This window comes from Oncorhynchus kisutch, linkage group LG28 (genome assembly GCF_002021735.2).
Source record: "Oncorhynchus kisutch isolate 150728-3 linkage group LG28, Okis_V2, whole genome shotgun sequence".
Classification (NCBI taxonomy): Eukaryota; Metazoa; Chordata; class Actinopteri; order Salmoniformes; family Salmonidae; genus Oncorhynchus; species Oncorhynchus kisutch.
Genome location: NC_034201.2, coordinates 30,684,874 through 30,704,793, shown reverse-complemented (window position 1 = coordinate 30,704,793; position 19,920 = coordinate 30,684,874). Strand labels below are relative to the sequence as shown.

The 19,920-nt window shown below is 40.6% G+C and overlaps 1 protein-coding gene across 2 annotated transcripts in view; it reads right to left on the bottom strand.

The window, feature by feature from the left end:
- The window catches only part of LOC109872483 (opioid-binding protein/cell adhesion molecule), a 342,689-nt gene that overhangs the window by 70,496 nt on the left and 252,273 nt on the right, over positions 1-19,920 (bottom strand). For both annotated transcript variants that reach the window (XM_020463735.2, XM_020463734.2), the window contains one exon: positions 15,619-15,854. In XM_020463735.2, coding sequence (XP_020319324.1) covers positions 15,619-15,854 — 236 coding nt within the window. The remainder of the gene's footprint in view (positions 1-15,618; positions 15,855-19,920) is intronic.

The window sequence follows — 19,920 nt, the reverse complement described above, 5'->3', positions numbered from 1 at the left end:
ACCTGTACACATAGTCTCCAAAAACATCAGAGCCAAGTTCTAGGATCTCACCCACATATATACAGTTCATTCGGAAAGTATTCAGAACTCTTGACTTTTTGATGTTACGTTAAAGCCTTATTCTAAAATTGAATAAATTGTTCGTTTTTTCATCAATTTACACACAATACCACATAATGACAAAGCAAAAACAGATTTTTTGATATTTTTGCAAATGCATTTAAAATACAAAACTGAAATCACATTTACATAAGTATTGAGACCCTTTAGTCAGTACTTTGTTGAAGCACCTTTGGCAGCGATTACAGCCTTGAGTCTTCTTGGGTACTCCTGTATTTGGGGAGTTTCTCCCATTCTTCTCTGCAGATCCTCTCAAGCTCTGTCAGGTTGGATGGGGAGTGTCGCTGCACAGATATTTTCAGGTCTCTCCAGAGATGTCTGATCAGGTTAAAGTCTGGGCTCTAGCTGGGCCACTCAAGTGTTGTCTTGGCTGTGTGCTTAAGGTTGTTGTCCTGTTTGAAGGTCAACCTTCGCCCCAGTCTGAGGTCCTGACTGCTCTGGAGTAGGTTTTCATCAATGGTCTCTTTGTACTTTGCTCCGTTCATCTTTCCTGTCTGACTAGTCTCCCAGTCCCTGCCGCTGAAAAACATCCCCACAGCATGATGTTGCCACCACCATGCTTCACCGTAGGGATGGTGCCAGGTTTCCTCCTGACGTGACGCTTTGTATTCAGTCCAAAGAGTTCAATCTTGGTTTCATCAGACCAGATCATCTTGTTTCTCATGGTCAGAGTCCTTTAGGTGCCTTTTGGCAAACTCCAAGCGAGCTGTCATGTGCCTTTTACTGAGGAGTGGCTTCCGTCTGGTCAGTCTACCATAAAGGCCTGATTGGTGGAGTGCTGCAAGGATGATTGTCCTTCTGGAAGGTTCTCCCATCTCCACAGAGGAACTCTGAAGCGCTGTCAGAGTGACCATTGGGTTCTTGGTCACCTCCTTGACCAAGGCCCTTCTCCCCCAATTGCTCAGTTTGGCTGGGCGGCCAGCTCTAGGAAGAGTCCTGGTGGTTCCAAACTTATTCCATTTAAGAGTGATGGAGGCCACTGTGTTCTTCGGGAACTTCAATGCTGCAGAAATGTTTTGGTACCCTTCCCCAGACCTGTACCGCGACACAATCCTGTCTCGGAGCTCTAAGGACAATTCCTTCCACCATCATGGCTTGATTTTTGCTCTGACATGCACACATTCATTCCAATTAGACTAGTTTGGATTTCTCCCTGACCTATATGGGTGCCATATTCACCCCATTCTGGAACATTGAGGTTCTATGACAACCCGTCTAGTAATTTAATATGATTTATATGGTCTAACTGTACCCTGATGTGAAAGTGTATTTCTTCTCATAAAACACATCTCTTATTTAGTTGTGCGTAAAATCATTTAATTAGGATTGTGTTTTTTATATCAAATTGCCATGGAAATGTGAAAAAGCAGGGAGCAATTGAAGTAGTGATTGACAGCATCCTCTTGAAAGCAAACAATTCTCTGAGACGCAAGCTAGTGAATTTCACTTCAATCCCTGTCTGCCCCTGAGAGATGCCACCAGAAACCCAGAGAATGAAAACTAACTAGACCCCTCAACATTGATATTAAATCTGCGCATAGGCGATAGATGTATTTGTGGAGTTTATTATAATTACTTGCCTATTACTACCTCCGGGGGATCATGGAAGCTAAGCTGTTTGTGCAGAACATGCTGAGTGAACATAACATTGGGTTTGTGTGGCAATTGCCACTTCCCTTACACTCTAATAATGTTATTAATGGGGCTGCGTTTATGGCAGTGGAATGGGCTGCTGCTTCATCACCCCCGTTAAAGTGGGTCATTTGGGCTGCTCTCACTTTATTAGAGGTTCAGGGAAAAGCCATCAGCATGGACTAGTTAATTGCATTTGCTGTCTTTGCTGTTGTAAACAGCACGTCGCCAGTCTGTTGTAGATGTGCAGGCATTTGTCTGTGAAAAAAATGCTGACATTTGTTTACAAAAATGTATGATTTGTCGAAGTCAACACGAAAACTGTTTTAATCCGTGCTAGACTTCTTTGAGTTGATTTAGCTTGGGGAAAATATTCAGCTGTGTGACATCCATATGCTGTACGTGCCTTGCAAAAGTAGTAAGACCCCTTGGATTTTTTCACATTTTATTGTGTTAAAACATTGAATGTCATTTATTTATGTCAACCAGGAAGAAAATTTGGAAATATTTATTTTTAAAGATTAACAAAAATGTAATAACAAAAAAATAGTAATTGAATAACTATGCAGTTCCCTGAGTCAATACATGCTAGAAACACCTTTGGCATCAATTATAGCTGTGAGTCTTTGGAAAGTCTAAGAGATTTGCAGGCCTGGATTGTGCAACATTTGCCCATTTATTATTTTCAAAATTCTTGAAACTCTGTCAATATGTAGGGTTCATGGCTAGACTGCGATTTTCAAGTCTTGCCATAGATCTTCAAGTGGGTTTAAGTCCAAAAAGTAACTTGGCCACTCAGGAGCATTCACTGTCTTCTTGGTAAGCAACTCCAGTGTAGATTTGGTCTTGTAGGTGTTGTAGGTTATTATCCTGTGGAAAGGTGAATTCCTTTCCCAGTTTCCGGTGTAAAGGAGACTGAAGGTTTTCCTAAAGGATTGTGCCTGTGCTTAGCTCCTCCCGTAAATTTTTATCCTGAAAAACTCCTCAGTATTTGCCGATGTTAAGCATACCCATACCATGATGCAGGCACCACTATGCTTGAAAATAAGGAGGCAGTTGTGTCGGATTTGCCCCAAACATACGGCTTTGCATTTAGGCCAAAAGGTGTATTCCTTTCCATTTTTTTGCAGTATTACTTTAGGGCCTTGTTGCATACAATAATATTTTGAATATTTCTGTATATTGGCCTCATAGTAACATCCCTGAGCAGTTGTATTCCTGTCCTGAAGCTCAGTTCAGAAGGACGAATGTATCTTTGATGTGTCTGGGTGGTTTAATACATAATAAAAAGCATCTGCCAATCAGTGACCTTCTTAATGAGGATTTTGAAGTTTTGTAGTTTGTAGTTGAATCTGTGCTTGAAATTCAATACTTGACTGAGGGACCTTACAGATTTGTGTGGGGGACAGAGGAAGGGTTAGTCATAAAAAAATGTCAACCCCTATTATTTCACACAAAATATAATGTAATTTGTAAAGCCACATTTTAATCCTGAACTAATTTAGGCTTGCCTAAACAAAGGGGCTGAATACTTATGCAACAACTACATTTCAGTTATATTATTTTTGATCTTCTGTGAGTGAAATTCAAAACAATGCTAGATAAAAAGCTATTGGGTTTTTAAAAAGTGTATTATCTTAATTAAAAATGTTTCCAACAAGCAATGTAATTGTTCTGAACAGCAAGCCGACCCACGGGTTGAAAGAATGTTTTCATTCAGGCCGCCAGCAGATTTTTATGCAGCTCACCAGCTGGGAACCGTTGGTATTCTACCCCAAGCAGGACCCTACTAATGATTAGCAGATAGGCTGAAGCATGGGATTGCCTCTTTACAGTGCATTCAGAAAGTATACACACCCCTTGACTTTTTCCACATTTTGTTGTGTTACAGCGTGAATTGCAAATGGATTACATTTAGATTTTGTGTCACTGATCTACACACAATTCCACTTTGAGATAATGGTGTATTATGTTTTTAGAACGGTTTACAAATTCATAAAAAAGGAATATGACTACCCCATCTCTGTAGCCCACACATACAGTTACAGTGCTTTCAGAAACTATTCATACCTGTCACGTTGGCATCAAGGATCGGGAGACAGACGCAGGAATGTGTAGTAAGGGTTTTTATTAAGCCCAAATTACGGCGTGCCGTGTAAAGGCACAGGGACGAAGACCAAACAAACACAACAAAACAGTGTTGAACACCAAACAAAAGAGAGGAGTGTAATGAATACTCAGGGAGAAAAAGGTGTAGATTCGCGAGCAGAGGGCGGCAGATGTTTATTAAGCATTCGCAGAAGGCAGGAATCGTGGTCACAGGCAGGCGAAGGTCAAACGCAGGTAGGCAGTCAAAAACAAACAATACCTCACAACCATACAAACAGAAGTAACTAAATAGGGAGCTGATGAGACCAGGTGAGAAACGAACACAGGTGAAATCAATAAACAAAAATGAAAGACAGGGCTACTTTCCAGAACACAAAGAAACAGGGCTACGTTCAAGAACACAAAGAAAAAGAACACAAGGTGACTAGGAAAAGAAAAGCAGAACTTTACAGGAGTATCTCGAATAAATAACAGACACACACAATGATTAACCCACAGGACGAGACCCGTAATCATGTGCGCAATCCACAATGGCACGAAAGCCAAAACACACAGCACAGGTACTCACACGCACCAACGGACATTGTAAAAATAGTCAATGGCCCTATGGAAACCAAAGGGCACACTTATACAAGTACTAATCAGTGGGAATAGGAGACAGGTGTGCGTAATGAATGTTCCGGAGGGACAGTATTACTTTAGTGCTATGTTGCAAACAGGATGCATGCTTTGGAATATTTTGATTCTGTACATGTGTCCTTCTTTTCACTGTCAATTAGGTTAGTATTGTGGAGAAACTACAATATTGTTAATCCATCCTCAGCAACTGTTTTAAAGACGCCATTGATAAATCCATGAGCGGTTTCCTGCCTCTCCGGCAACGGAGTTAGGAAGGATGCCTGTATCTTTGTATTGACTAGGTGTATTGATAAACCATCCAAAGTGTAATTCATAACTTCATCCTGCTCAAAGGGATTTTCAATGTCTGCTTTTTAAGTTTTTACCCATCTACCAATAGGCGCCTTTCTTTGCGAGGCAAAACTTCCCTGGTCTTTGAGGTGTAATCCGTGTTGGAAATGTACTGCTCGATTTAGGGACCTTACAGATAATTGTGTGGGGTACAGAGATTAGGTAGTCATTCACAAATCATGTTAAACACTATTATGTTTAACATTGCACACAGAGTACGTCCATGCAACTGATTATTTCAATTGTTAAGTTTAACTTATTTAGGCTTGCTATAACAAAGGGGTTGAATACGAAATTTAATACATTATAAATTCAGGCTGTTAAACAACAAAATGTGGAAAAAGTTCAGGGTTGTGAATACTTTCTGAATGTACTGTATCTGTAAGGTCCCTCAGTCAAGCGATGCCTCGCAAAGAAGGGCACCTATTGTTTAGATGGGTGAAAAAAAAGCAGACATTGAATATCCATTTGAGCATGTTGAAGTTATTATTTACACTTTGGATGGTGTATCAATACACCCAGTCACTACAAAGATACATTCGCCCTTCCTAACTCAGTTGACGGGGAGGAAGGAAACCGCTCAGGGATTTCACCATGATGCCAATGGTGATTTTAAACCAGTTAAGAGTTTAAATGACTGTAATAGGATAAAACTGAGGATGGATCAACAACATTGTAGTTATTCCACAATTCTCACCTGCGAACACACACAAGAGACAGTCATATCAAACCACATTCCGAAAGCAACTCACGTTTAAATTCTGTCAAGGCCGCTAGCATTTCTTAATGAACCACATCTAAAACGAGGCCAAATCAGGAAGTGCAGTCGCCCTTTAAGTTTTACATCTGTGCTTTGCCATGTGCTCCTGGTGCACGCCCCCTCTAATATAGTCTTACTATGTAAATGTTAAATGGGAAAGCAGTGAGAAGCAGACCAAATAGCCGAAGAACTCAGTAGGTGAGAAATTGATGAAGAGAGCACCTTTAATGTGTTACACAAGCAAAAGCTTAGAAGCAGGCTCCAATTTCTATTCTGCTAATGTTGCCTGAATATTTCGAATGCCTCATTACTTGCTTTTGATGGACTAGAGAAGAGGCTCCTCTCCATCCAATAATGAGTCCTAAAGCTTATTACGCCAATGTGCATTGAATTGAGAGGCCAATCCTTTTTCTTTTAGACACCCCTTATGCTAGAGAGGACTCAGGCCTAATCTAAAAACACAGTCACATCATTACATTTGAGGAAACCATAGAGGATCCAGTAGTCTGTTTAGAGGGCTTTATAATTGAATTGATTTACACCTGCCCTTTGACACATCATATTGTGCGTGACATTTTTCTCTGCAGAAAGCATACGTTTCGAGGCCACCCTGGAATGGCCATCAGAATGAAAGGCCTCCTCACTATGTCTAATATGAGTGGCCAGTGCCATGCCAAGCACCCCACGATCAGGGTCCATGCTCATTCGCCACGTGGGCCACCACGGTTGTGAAGTCTTAACGGATTAGCGTTGTCTCGAAGCACTCACCAAATCCCATTTACAGGCAATTGAATCAACATGTAATTTCTGTCAGATTTACCACCCTTATGCTACATACTCTTATCTAAGTTATAAATATACTAAAATGTAAAGTTAGAGAACATAGAGGTAGTGGGTGCCAGTTACATGGTTTTAACTAGACAGCACATATAGTATCTATGAAAAAATTACAACAACAACCTCATAGACAAACATTCCAAAATGCACTTGCTCTGTATCACTTATTAATAACTCATATTTAACAAAACAACATAAATCATTCATGTTAAACCAACAGATTTAAATGGCAGTCCCATTTGATTTGTATGGGTTGTAGGGGTGTAACGATTCCCCAAACCCATTTGGGTTCACGGTTTGGTTTCAATACAGCGGGAAAATTCACAATGTTCACAATGTTCAGCATTCACAATGTTCCTGGCATTGTCTGTTGTGACCGGATTGTTATGTTGGGCCTCTCAAGTTTCCACTCTGATGCTGCCTTTGTAACCATGTGGGAGGTGGGAATTTACCAGTTGTTAAGTTGTAAATATCAGTTGGATGCAGTCATGTGATTTGAACTTGTTGAGAAACGCCAATTTGCTAATGGCCAACAAGCTGTGTCAACCATAAACTAAAAGTACAGCTGTTATGGTTGTAAACAAATTATAGAAACAATATTACTAGATTGCGTTTTATAAATATTATTATTTTTTTGCATTCAATTGCTGAAAATGCTGTTAGAGAGTCCATTTCCTTAGTAGGGGATGTCAGAGGTCACCATGTGGGAGAAGTGGGTGCTCAGGTTGATAGACAAGTTTCCGACTAGTAATTACCAGTTTGAGGGCCGTTTAAGTGGATTTTTCCTAGTCGTATGTGGTAAATCCCCATATCCCACTTGGTTACGAACACACCATGACACTGCCTCCTTCAGTGCCAGATGTACACTTATGACTCTCATAAAGGAGTCGTGTCTCTCCCACTGAGGGGTAATGTGATGGGCACTGTTAAGTAAGAGCAACACAGGGTGCATAGGCCAGTTCATTGAAAACTTGGTTTGCTTGCATTATATAGAGCGGGTACTACCTGTTGGCTGAAATAAGTGCAAGAGGGAAGTTCGTAACGTGGCCCGAGCACTTTCACATGGTGCTGAAACCCCATATTTGCAGCTATAAACTAAAGACTGTAAAAAATCTAAACATAGCCTTTCGTTCTTGTAATTTCTTTGGCCCGATCAGAGTCAGCTACCAAGGGCTGCTTGAATACAGAGGGGAGACATGTTGTGTTGTTCCAGTATACTGGGGTGATGTCAACGTAAATGTGTCGACATATTTGAGGTGTTGGCAGTTGCATAGGCTATTCCCCTTGAGCGTGGTGACATACCGTTAACGTTTTATCCACAACTCTCTGTCCATCGTCGTTGTAATCTACTGGGGAGCCAACATTTCCCAAACTGGAGTTATTAAATGATGATGCAGGATCCTCCAATTCTGGTTTACTAACCCCACCACTCGCCATCATACAGAACTAGTTCCGGCTGCGTCTTACAAAATGACAGTTTGCTGCGTCAATTCATTTGATATATTTTTGTTATGCATTCATTCGGGTTCACAGCATGGACCAAACCGAGGTTCCCATACACCCCTAATGGGTTGTGATGTCAAGTAGATTTTGAGATATGGTGTAAATATGCCTTTCTCTTAGCGTAGATGCTTGAAAAAGTAAAAATGACAGATATTCCAGTGTGTTAGAGGAGGCTATGCTGTTGTAATCCATTAGATGTGTGACCCATTCTAAATGATTCGATGTGTGACCCATTCTAAATGATTCGATGTGTGACCCATTCTAAATTATTCCCATGGGCACTGTATTGAGCATATGGTCAGCCAACCTTATTCCCTTTTACTTATGAGTCACTGTCTGCACTGGTGTGAGGGCAGTACATCCCATGGTACCAAAAGGGAGTTAAACATAGCAAAACACACCTGGCCCATCTCTGCACCACAACTCAGCCTCATTTTCTAGCTGCTATTACCATGAGTTTAACAAATCTGAGAATCAGAATGCACTCAAATTTGTAGGGCTATCAATTGAGCTCTTTTCCACTCTTCACATTCCAGCTCTTTTCCACTTTCATCAACTCTAGTACTGGAAGTAAACTTAAGGTATGCAGCAAAGAACTTTACTTTAGATAACATATTCCTTTTAGTAGTGTGTCTTGAATGCAGTTGGCTCAGGTATTGCTTCTCCGTACAGTCACCATGGAAGCAGGTGCCTTATTCCTGGTGGTATCAGTGGACAAGGTCACTTGGCTGATTGACGTTTCCCTCTGGACTGGAGGCCTTCCCTCTGTGCAGGTTAACATGGAACTCAATTTCAGTGTTGGTGGTAGACGGGAGGGCCTGTGGGGGCCAGAAGGACCACTAAGGCAGTACTGTCCTTATGGACTTCCCAATCGTTCTCTCTCCTGCCGTAAAGCTGGGTTCCTACTTGGTTGGCTGACTACAGTTTTTATTGCTACTAATCCTATTACGCTGGCTCTGACGCTTGACTGATGTGGCAGGGCTTGCAAACTATCACAGATTACAAAGGGAAACCAAGCTGCGAGCTGCCAAGCGATGCAAGCATACCAGATGAGCTAAATGCCTTCTATGCTCGCTTTGAGGCAAGCAACACTGGACGATGAATGACGGCACCAGCTGTTCCGGACGACTGTCTGAGCTTATTCTCCATAGCCGATGTGAGTAAGACCTTTAAACAGGTTAACATTCCCAATGCCGTGGGGCCAGACGGAATACCAAGTGTCTTCAATGACATTTTCAACCTATCTGTAATCTGGTCTGTAATACCAACTTGTTTCAAGCAGACCACCATAGTCCCTGTGCCCAAGAATGCCAAAGTAACCTGTTTACCCATGACTGCGCCGCCACACATGACTACAACACAATCATCAAGTTTGCCAACGACACGACGGTGATAGGACTGATCTACGGCGATGATGAGGCAGCCTATAGGGAGCAAGTCAGAGACTTGGCAGTGTGGTACCAGGACAATAACCTCTCCCTCATGGGTCATTCTATGTAATTTCAGCAAGCCATGTCAACCACCATTTCAGATTGTTCTGAAAGCGTTTCTGTAATTAGAAACAAATAAGATTAGCATTCCTGAAACAGTATTTTGTTGAATTTATCATTTCATCTCTGAGAAATTAAGCTACATTAATGCACCGAAAATGACCATTTTAATTTATAGGATTCATATAATCTTCAATAAATATAGTACATAACCTCTGATTTGGACCATCATTCGTCCTAACAATGAGTAAGACATGAGAAATCCAATAAAATTATCAATAGCCACCCACAGACCCCCCCACGCCAATTCCACCCCAACAACCAGTATAAAGTATCAGTTCTCTATGTCTGACAAGTACTATGAAGCTGCTGCTTGGAGTTTTCATTCTTCAACCTTTGTAATCTATTGCCTGTGAATCTGGTGATGTTTTATTCCCCTGTTCAGAGAAACCAGTCATTGAAGTCACTTGCATTCTTTACCATAAATTATTGTGAAAGTACCCAGCCTTGCCTACTAGATGCTGCAGTTCTGGCTATTCCCTTATATCCGTTTTGCTGGTCTCTTTATGTTTATTAAATGGATCACAACATTTTCTTTGCAACTTTGGGTAGAAAACAAATTGCTTTTGCTCATGATGAAAATAGATTGTGTGGTCAAGCCAGTTGTTGGGGTGGGAATGGGGATCTTTGGGTGGCTGATAATAAAGTGAAATAGACCATGTTGATGTATAGCCCTCCATCATTTGTTTTTCTTCATGTAATCAATTAGACTACATTTGTGAATGAAAACTGAACTCATTTTCACATTTCTGAAACATCTAGAAGCACACTTTCACTTGTTAGTAAGAGTTCATTTTTCTTATAAAGAGACTTACAGACAAGTTGATCAGGTATGGAGTGCATCTCAGTATGAAATGCCAATAAAATAGGTTCAGCATCTTTCAATGTAAGGGTCACATGATTGTAATGTTATAAAATGTCTATACAGTACAATGCTTATTGTAGTAGGGATAAATGCCTTTGTAGAATGGCTTTTGTTGACGATATTCCTGAGTTGAGCTATTTGGTAATCGTTCTATTCTGCCTTCTGTGGATTTATGTTAAAAAGCCATATCAATGTTATAACTCACAATAGATACACGTGGCGAGGCTTAACATGACCATGCCGCTGAGCAGTGTACAGCTGTAGGGTACTCCCGTTTCTCCTATGTTAAATTGCCTACTTTACTCATAACCCGACAATGGCTGTATTCTTTTTTTTAATCATTCTATAAACATTTTGGATATGGTTGGTTGGTCGTTTTTAAACATACTTCCATGTCGTCTTAATCCACTACATCACGCTTAAAAATACTTTGAACAGATATAGCTTTGCATGGAATATACGTCACAATTACCAGCCAAAGAGCCGATTCCGACTGACTTTCTTCAACTAGCTAGCTAACCTTGCTTTTAAGATGCCGAAAAGCTGTTGCGTACCATTTTGTCTGAACAATACTGGGAGAAAACACCACCAAATTAAGTTTCATCAACTGCCCAGGGACCAGGTTAGATGAACCTCATGGTTTCCGCAATGATGATGATGATGATGGAAAGCTGTGGGCTCCGGTTACTCGATACATTTATGTGTGTTCGAAGCACTTCATTACTGGTAAGTCGCTAACACTCTTTTGTATCTAACTAGCTATGTGTATTGCATAACGTTTGTTAGTTAGCTTGTGAAAGATTATTGGAATCTGTGTGGGTAGCTGGACAGGTAGGATGACTAACAATAGTGAAAGTGAACAGGTGGTCACGGGTCAGGTGACAGAGGAGTGGATGAGACTGAGGCAGGAATTCCTTTAACCACAAAGTGGTATATTTACTTGGTAGTTTGTGTTGATTCATGGACGCACAGAATGTGTGGGTTAGACGGAGTTGAGGAAGAGAAGGCAGCAAGGTTGGGCGGTGGAGATTTCCTCCATTTAATGAGTTGAGATCTGTCGGACATTTCCACCTGATCTAATTAAAGCGCCCCTGGCCCAGCTGAGAAAGTGTCCATGAATTAAAGGATGATTCCACCAACTCCATTCTACAGCTTGTAATTAGGACTAGTGAGATTAATCTGTCCAAATAACAGCTATAATATTCTTCAACACTTGGATATTTATGCAAACCTGGAGATTCCACCAAATAGGTATAGATATTGCCTTAGTCTACTTTGCGCCATTTGGTAGGGTTGTCTCCCCAGCTGGTCTCCGGCAAGTTGAATGGACATATAGGCAAGCAAACAAGAATCAACTTTTCTAAATACCTAGTCCGTTCAAGGGCAGGCAAAGACTGGAAGTAGTTCCGCAACATTTCTAAGACTAGCGAATTAGATCGAGATTAACGTCAGCTAACCGGTGAAAGAGCAAGGGCTAAACAAACAGTGACGGAAGTATAATGCGACAGATTTACTAGCTTTACTGTCAGTGTTAGCAGGTCGGGTAACACAGAGTGGCAGAATTTGCATCAAGCCAATAATTTGTTGGTGTGACAGCCAAGTATGTCAATAAAAGACGTGCTGCTGCTGAAAACGTTTATAGACACGACAAAAAAATGTCAGTAGTTTGCTTAGGATGGGTGTAACGGGAGTACCCTATGGCTGTACCCTACTTGGGGGCGTGTTCATGTTATGCCACAACTCGCCTTGTGCATCTATGTGAGATCAGGTTTGAGAAACAAGTTAGAATAACTAAGAATTTTTCAAGATATAATAACTAATAGAGATTCCAGGTTGAAAAGTATGGATGAAGGTTACAGCTATAAAATCTTATTAAGAAACAGAAGTGAATGTTATGAAATTCTGACAAAACTTGGCTTCCTATAAAGTCTGGCTTTTCTGTGAATGTGTCATTGATGTCTTGTGAATACAAACTGTGATTCTCTCACTTCTCTCAGTTTTAAATGGTTGAGAGACTATTGTAGTCAAATGCTGCTTCTGCAACAATCAAATGACCTTGGTCCCCTTATAAAGCCCTATTACAATGCTTCTTTATCTTCTCTACAAAATTAAAAGCTCAAAGTTTGAGGCAAAATCCAAGTTTAGGGTTTCTGTCTGGGGCTCCTGTACATTCTCCTTCATTACTTGTCCTCTATTGAATTACTTCTAATCAATATCACAGATGGATGTTTTGGAAGTACATGCAGTTTTCGCAAAGATATGGTTTTCCAGTTGGCTTCATTCTAAACCAAAATAGATGCAGTTTTGACATTACAGCAATATCCAAGCAGATCATAATCCAAAACATCCATTTGCAGAAATACATGTGTTTTACTGTAACTCTGCATAAGGTATACAGTAATTGTAGAGAGACGATAACAATTCTACTCCTATTTCTTCCTTGTGTTGTATAAGTAGGCAGGAAGGCAGAGAAAGCAGTGCGGTGCCGTTTTGAGCTTGCAGGAGAGAAATGTGATAGCATTTTTTTGTGCAGCATTTCATGGCTAAACACAGCATGAAATATTAAAGGCTGAGGTGCAGTGAAGGGCTGCCGTGCTGTGTTGGTTTCCATGAACCAACGGCCTGGCACCCATGAGTCACCTTCGCTCTCACACAGCAATTCTCAAGAGTGCTGCTCTCTAGGAGAAGTCTCTTTGGATCTAACAATAAAAGCACCTGACAAATTCAGCCATGTTGTACACACCAACTTAAGAGTTGTGCAGTATCTTAGAGGGTCACGTTTAGGAAAATTAAAAGTGAAGGAAAAAGTCTCATCATAAAACATGGAGTATTGTTTTTTTAATCTGATTTCTTGTGTGAGTTTTTCTTTCTTTATCCTAGACCAAACACCTTTACAATCTAATAGTGACGTGTGCGAAAATATGATGAGGAAGAATTAAAATCAGCTTCCACTTCTAAACCACAATAAATCAAATCAAATTTGATTTGTCAGATGCACCAAATACAGCAGGTGTAGAATTAACCGTGAAATGCTTGCTTATGAGCCTTTCTCAACGATGCAGAGTAAAAAAAACATATACGCTACCGTTCAAATGTTTGGGGTCACTTAGAAATCTCCTTGTTTTTGAAAGAAAAACTCATTTTTTGTCCATTAAAATAACATCAAATTGATCAGAAATACAGTGTAGACATTGTTAATGTTATAAAATGAATATTGTAGCTGGAAACGTTTTTTTTATTTTTATAATGGAAACTGATTTTTTTATGGAATATTTACATAGGCATACAGAGGCCTACTATCAGCAATCATGACTCCTGTGTTCCAATGGCACATTGTGTTAGCTAATCCAAGTTGGTCATTTTAAAAGGCTAATTGATCATTAGAAAACCCGTTGGCAATTATGTTAGCACAGCTGAAAACTGTTGTCCTGATAAAAGAAGCAATAAAACTGGCTTGACCTCTTGCTCAGTTGTGCACTGGGGCCTCCCACTCCTCTTTCTATTCTGGTTAGAGACAGTTTGTGCTGTTCTGTGAAGGGAGTAGTACACAGTGTTGGACGAGATCTTCCGTTTCTTGGCAATTTCTCGCAAGGAATAGCCTGCATTTCTCAGAACAAGACTCGACTGGCGAGTTTCAGAAGAAAGTCTTTGTTTCTGGCCATTTTGAGCCTGTAATCAAACCCACAAATGCTGATTCTCCAGATACTCAATTAGTCTAATGAAGGCCTGTTTTATTGCTTCTTTAATCAGAACAAGAGTTTCCAGCTGTGCTAACATAACTGCAAACAGGTTTTCTAATGATATATTAAACTTTTAAAATGATAAACTTGGATTAGCTAACACAACCTGCCTTTAGAACACAGGAGTGATGGTTGCTGATAATGGGCCTCTGTACGCCTATGTAGATATTCCATTAAATATCAGCTACAATAGTCATTTACAACATTAACAATGTCTACACTGTATTTCTGATCAATTTGATGTTATTTTAATGGACCAAAAAATGGTTCTTTTTTAAAAAACAAGGACATTTCTATGTGACCCCAAACTTTTGAGCGGTAGTGTATATATTAATACAAGGAATAAAATACACAAGAATGGAGCTATATACAGGGAGTACCAGATCAATGTGCAGGGGTATGAGGTATTTGAGGTAGATATGCACATGAAGGCAAGGTAAAGTGACTAGGCATCAGGATAGATAATAATAAGAGTAAAATAAAGTACAGAGTAGCAGCAGCATGTAATAAATTAATGACATATTATGAAGAGTAATTATACAGAGTAGCCGGAATTCCTTCCATTGATCTGTTAATTACAGTTTGGAATAATGATTTAAGTACAGTAATTTGTTCTGTGTTCACAGACTGAACTCTTTTTTTATTTATATATATAAAGCCGCTGCTAATTTTTAAAGTAAATAACTGCCAATTATTTTATTATTTATTTATTTTATTTTCCCAGTAATTAGTGTCAGGGCTAAATTCAATAGGTTAATGAGTAACAGATTGTTTTCTTAGAAAAAAGTTGCATTTTCAAATAAGACAATAAAGAACCCTTGGGGACTCTGTTGCGCAAGAAATAGACATTGCCAAATGTCTAATGTCAATTATTTTATGATTCCATGCATACTGTCTTTTGTTGTGGCATTAGTCCCATTCTAAATGCAAGATCTTACATGATAAAAAACTGTCTCGTCCGTAGTTAATCTTGTTCAGTTTTAATTAAACGTCAAATGAGTGTGTCTACATGATCTGTACCACTAAAGCCGACAAAGGGCAGTGGTGCTAATTGTTTTTGGAAACTGAGCGAGAAGAAAATTGAGTTCACTGTAAATGATAACAAAAGTCCAGGTATCGACAGCTGATTTAGTAAGCCCTTGCACTGAAACAGGGCCACGGTATTCTCCAACTTGCTGTGTCCCCAAATCAATATCTATCAACGATCTGAAATTAAACCTAGATTAAATCCCAATTTCATCTCAGGGAATCACGTTTGGCAAGTTTCAGATAATTAGATTATCCTGGCGAAGGCGACTAAGAAGTTTTCCTTCTCTTTATCTCTCATGCCTTCCCACTGGTTAAGTCAAAACAATCACAGCCCCGAGTTTGAAATATAGCATCTGTAAACTTAACACTAAAGTCAGTCAGACTACCAATCAAAGACAGTGATATCTATTCAGCCCTATGCATCTAGAAGGAAAATTGACAAATCACAAACCACAAGTGAACTATGTAAATGGACAGAATCTGAGAGAAGAAGAAGTCCTGTACCTTGAACGATGAGATGCACTTTGGATGATTTGGGTTTGTTGCTTGTGAGGATGGAGCACACGTAGGGCCCCTCGTCGTGTACATTCACATTCTGGATCTTTATGCTGTACTCTGTCACGGGTGTGTTGTCCATTCGGACCACTCGAGGGTCCAGAGACCACTTGTCAGCTCCCGCGTAGAGAATGGTGGTGCGGTTGAGCCAAGCCACCCGCGATACCTTGCTATCCACAGTACATCTGTGAGGAAAACAGAAATAACAGAGAGGATGAGTGTTAAGCATTCCAGCATATTTTTACAGTTTTCTATTGTGTCCATTCTGTTGTGAAGCACAATCGAGTGATGGTCGAGTGATGTCTGACCGACCAAATCAAATGTTATTTTTCACATGCGCCGAATACACCTTACAGTGAAATGCTTACTTACAAGCCCTTAACCAACAATGCAGTTTTAAGAAAAAAAAAAAAAAAGTAAGAGATAAGAATAACAAATCATTAAAGAGCAACAGTAAATAGCAATAGCAGGGCTATATACAGGGGGTACTGGTACATAGTCAATGTGTCAATGTGCAGGGGCACATGCATAGATAATAACAGAGAGTAGCAGCAGTGGGGGGGGCGGGGGGGGGCAATGCAAATAGTCTGGGTAGCCATTTGATTAGTTGTTCAGGAGTCTTATGGCTTGGGGGGGTAGAAGCTGTTTAGGAGCCTCTTGGACCTAGACTTGGCGCTCCGGTACCGCTTGCCGTGCGGTAGGAGAGAGGACAGTCTATGACTAGGGTGGCTGGAGTCTTTGACAATTTTTAGGGCCTACCTCTGACACTGCCTGGTATAGAGGTCATGGATGGCAGGAAGCTTGACCGCGGTGAAGTACTTGGCCGTACGCACTACCCTCTGTAGTGCCTTGCGGTCAGAGGCCGAGCAGTTGCCATACCAGGCAGTGATGCAACCCGTCAGGATGCTCTCGATGGTGCAGCTGATGCTGCTATTGTGTGAAGATGTGGCTTTTGTATTAAGTTTTTGATAAAGTAAGACCTCAGGATTTCTATTACAATATAGGTTAGCAGTGTTCTTCAATACTGTTGCTGGGGACCCACATGATGTACAGGCGTTTGTTCCAGACCAATAGCAGCACATCTGATTCAACTAACCACCATGCCCTTGAGCATTTCAATCAAGTATGTTAGCACTGTAATGGGACAACAGCCTGTCCCCAGGACCTTGATAACATAGCTGACTACTTTGAGCTCTCCCCGAGTACCCCAACTGCACACATTTATGTTGTAGCCCCAGACAAAAACACCCGAGGTCGAGTGATGAGGTGTGTTCAGTTCACTTGATGATCGTTTGCTACGTTGCGGAACGGTTTGTACTAAACGCACTCCGGTACCGCTTACCGTGCGGTAGCAGAGAGAACTGTCTATGACTTGGGTGACTGGAGTCAAAGACTTCCTCTGACACCGCCTAGTATATAGGTCCTGGATGGCAGGAAGCTTGGCTTCAGTGATGTATTGAGCCGTATGCACTATCCTATGTAGCGCTTTATGGTCGGATGCTGAGCAGTTACCATACCAGGTGGTGATGCAAATGGTCCGGATGCTTTCGATGGTGCAGCTGTAGAACTTTTTTGAGGATTTGAGGAACCTTGCCAAATGTTTTCAGTCTCCTGAGGGGGAAAAGGTGTTATTGTGCCGTCTTCTTGACTGTCTTGGAGTGTTTGGACCATGATAGCTAAAAAAATATATATTAGGGAGTGGATCAGCTTTAAAATTACAGATAGATTGTTGTTGCTGCTCCAGTTTCAACTGTTCTGCCTTATTATTATTCGACCATGCTGGTCATTTATGAACATTTGAACATCTTGGCCATGTTCTGTTATAATCTCCACCCGGCACAGCCAGAAGAGGACTGGCCACCCCACATAGCCTGGTTCCTCTCTAGGTTTCTTCCTAGGTATTGGCCTTTCTAGGGAGTTTTTCCTAGCCACCGTGCTTCTACACCTGCATTGCTTGCTGTTTGGGGTTTTAGGCTGGGTTTCTGTACAGCACTTTGAGATATCAGCTGATGTACGAAGGGCTATATAAATAAATTTGATTTGATTTGATTTGATTTGTTTCCAGTAATGTAATTGGTCTGCATAATTTCCAATCCACCATATATTTTTGGGGTAAATATATATATACATAAACATCCATACACACACACGTGTGTCAGCCAATACACATATATATATATATATATGTGTGTATTGGCTTTTTATATATATATATTCAAAAAAAAAAAAATATATATATATATATAAACATCCATACACACACGTGTGTTTGCAAGTTCAAATCTGTCGTTCTGCCCCTGAACAGGCGGTTAACCCACTGTTCCTAGGCCGTATTTGAAAATAACAATTTGTTCTTAACTGACTTGCCTAGTAAAATAAATATACACACATACATACACATACCATGATAATTTGTTGGTGATGTGGACACCAAGGAACTTGACACGCTCCACTACAGCCCCGTCGATGTTAATGGGGGACAGTTCAGCTCTCCTTTTCCACGATCATCTCATTTGTCTTGCTCACATTGAGGGAGAGGTTGTTGTCCTGGCACCACACTGCAAGGTCTCTGACCTCCTCCTTATAGGCTGTTTCATCGTTGTCAGTGATCAGGCCTACCACTGTTGTGTCATCAGTAAACTTAATGATGGTGTTGGAGTCGTGCTTGGCAATGCAGTCGTGGGTGAACACGAAATACAGGAGGGGACTAAGCACGCACCCGAGGGGCCCCGGTGTTGACGATCAGCGTGGCAGATGTGTTGTTGCCTACCATTACCACCTGGGGCCGGCCCGTCAGGAAGTCCAGGATCCAGTTGCAGAGGGAGGTGTTTAGTCCCAGGGTCCTTAGTTTAGTGTTGAGCTTTGTGGGCACTATGATGTTGAACGCTGAGCTGTAGTCAATGAACAGCATTCTCACATAGAATGTGTCCAGGTGGGAAAGGGCAGTGTGGAGTGTGATTGAGGTTGCGTCATTTGTGGATCTCTTGGGGCGGTATGCGAATTGGAGTGGGGCTAGTTTTCTTGCTCTATCATACTGGGCACATAGCATGAGAGATACACAGATTAAATAAAAACACTAGCACTGCAAACACTCAGAACAAAGAGAGCATTAGTGCCTGGACTTTGCAGTCTCCCTCTTCAAGCTCCCCTTCTGAGACTGGCTGCCTGTTGAGAACAAGTGACAGGCTTAAGCTCCCACAGCAACCACATCCTCAATATTCCACACACCAGAAGTCAGTATTTTAGTGTATGATTGCCATGTGAGTGTACAAAAAAATCTGTGAAAATAAAATAATGATTAACTGTACCAAAGTTTATGTATTAAAAATCTTAAATATTGCCATTTTGGTTTTCACAGCTGTTTCACAAGGTGTTCATTATTGTACATTAAGGTATCCTTTGATGGTATTTATTTGTTTCACATTATTCATTGTTGTATCCGAGGACCTACAATAGATATGTATATATTCAACCACAAAGGTGTACTAATGAGCTATGCGAGAGAAGAAAATGAATCATAATAGAGGACTACTGAAATTATATTATTATTCTATTCACTCTGTCAATTAGGTTAGTATTGTGGAGTAACTACTATGTTGATCCATCGTCAGTTTTCTCCTATCACAGCCATTAAACACTAGCTGTTTTAATGCCCATTGGCCTCATGGGGAAATCCCTGAATGGTTTCCTTCCTCCCCGGCAACTAAGTTAGGAAGGACGCCTGTAGCTATGTAGCGACTGCATGTATTGATACACCATCCAAAATGTAATTAATAACATCACCATGCTCAAAGGGATATTCAATGACCCCTTTTCGTTTTACCCATCTATCAATAGGTGCCCTACTTTGCGAGGCATTGGAAAACCTCCCTGGTCTTTGTGGTTGAATCTGTGTTTGAAATTCACTGCTCGACTGAGGGACCATACAGATAATTGTATATGTGTACAGAGATGTTAAAATTATGTTAAACACTATTATTGAAAACAGAGTGAGTCCATGAAACGTATTATGTGTCTTGTTTAGCACATTTTTACTCCTGAACTTATTTAGGGTTCCCATAACAAAGGCGTTGAATACTTATTGACACAAGACATTTCAGCATTTCTTTTTTATTAATTTGTAAACATTTAGAAAACATAATTCCACTTTGACATTATGGGGTATTGTATGTAGGCCAGCGACAATACATCTCGATTTAATCCATTTTAAATTCAGGCTGTAACACAACAAAATGTTGAGGTGTGTGAATA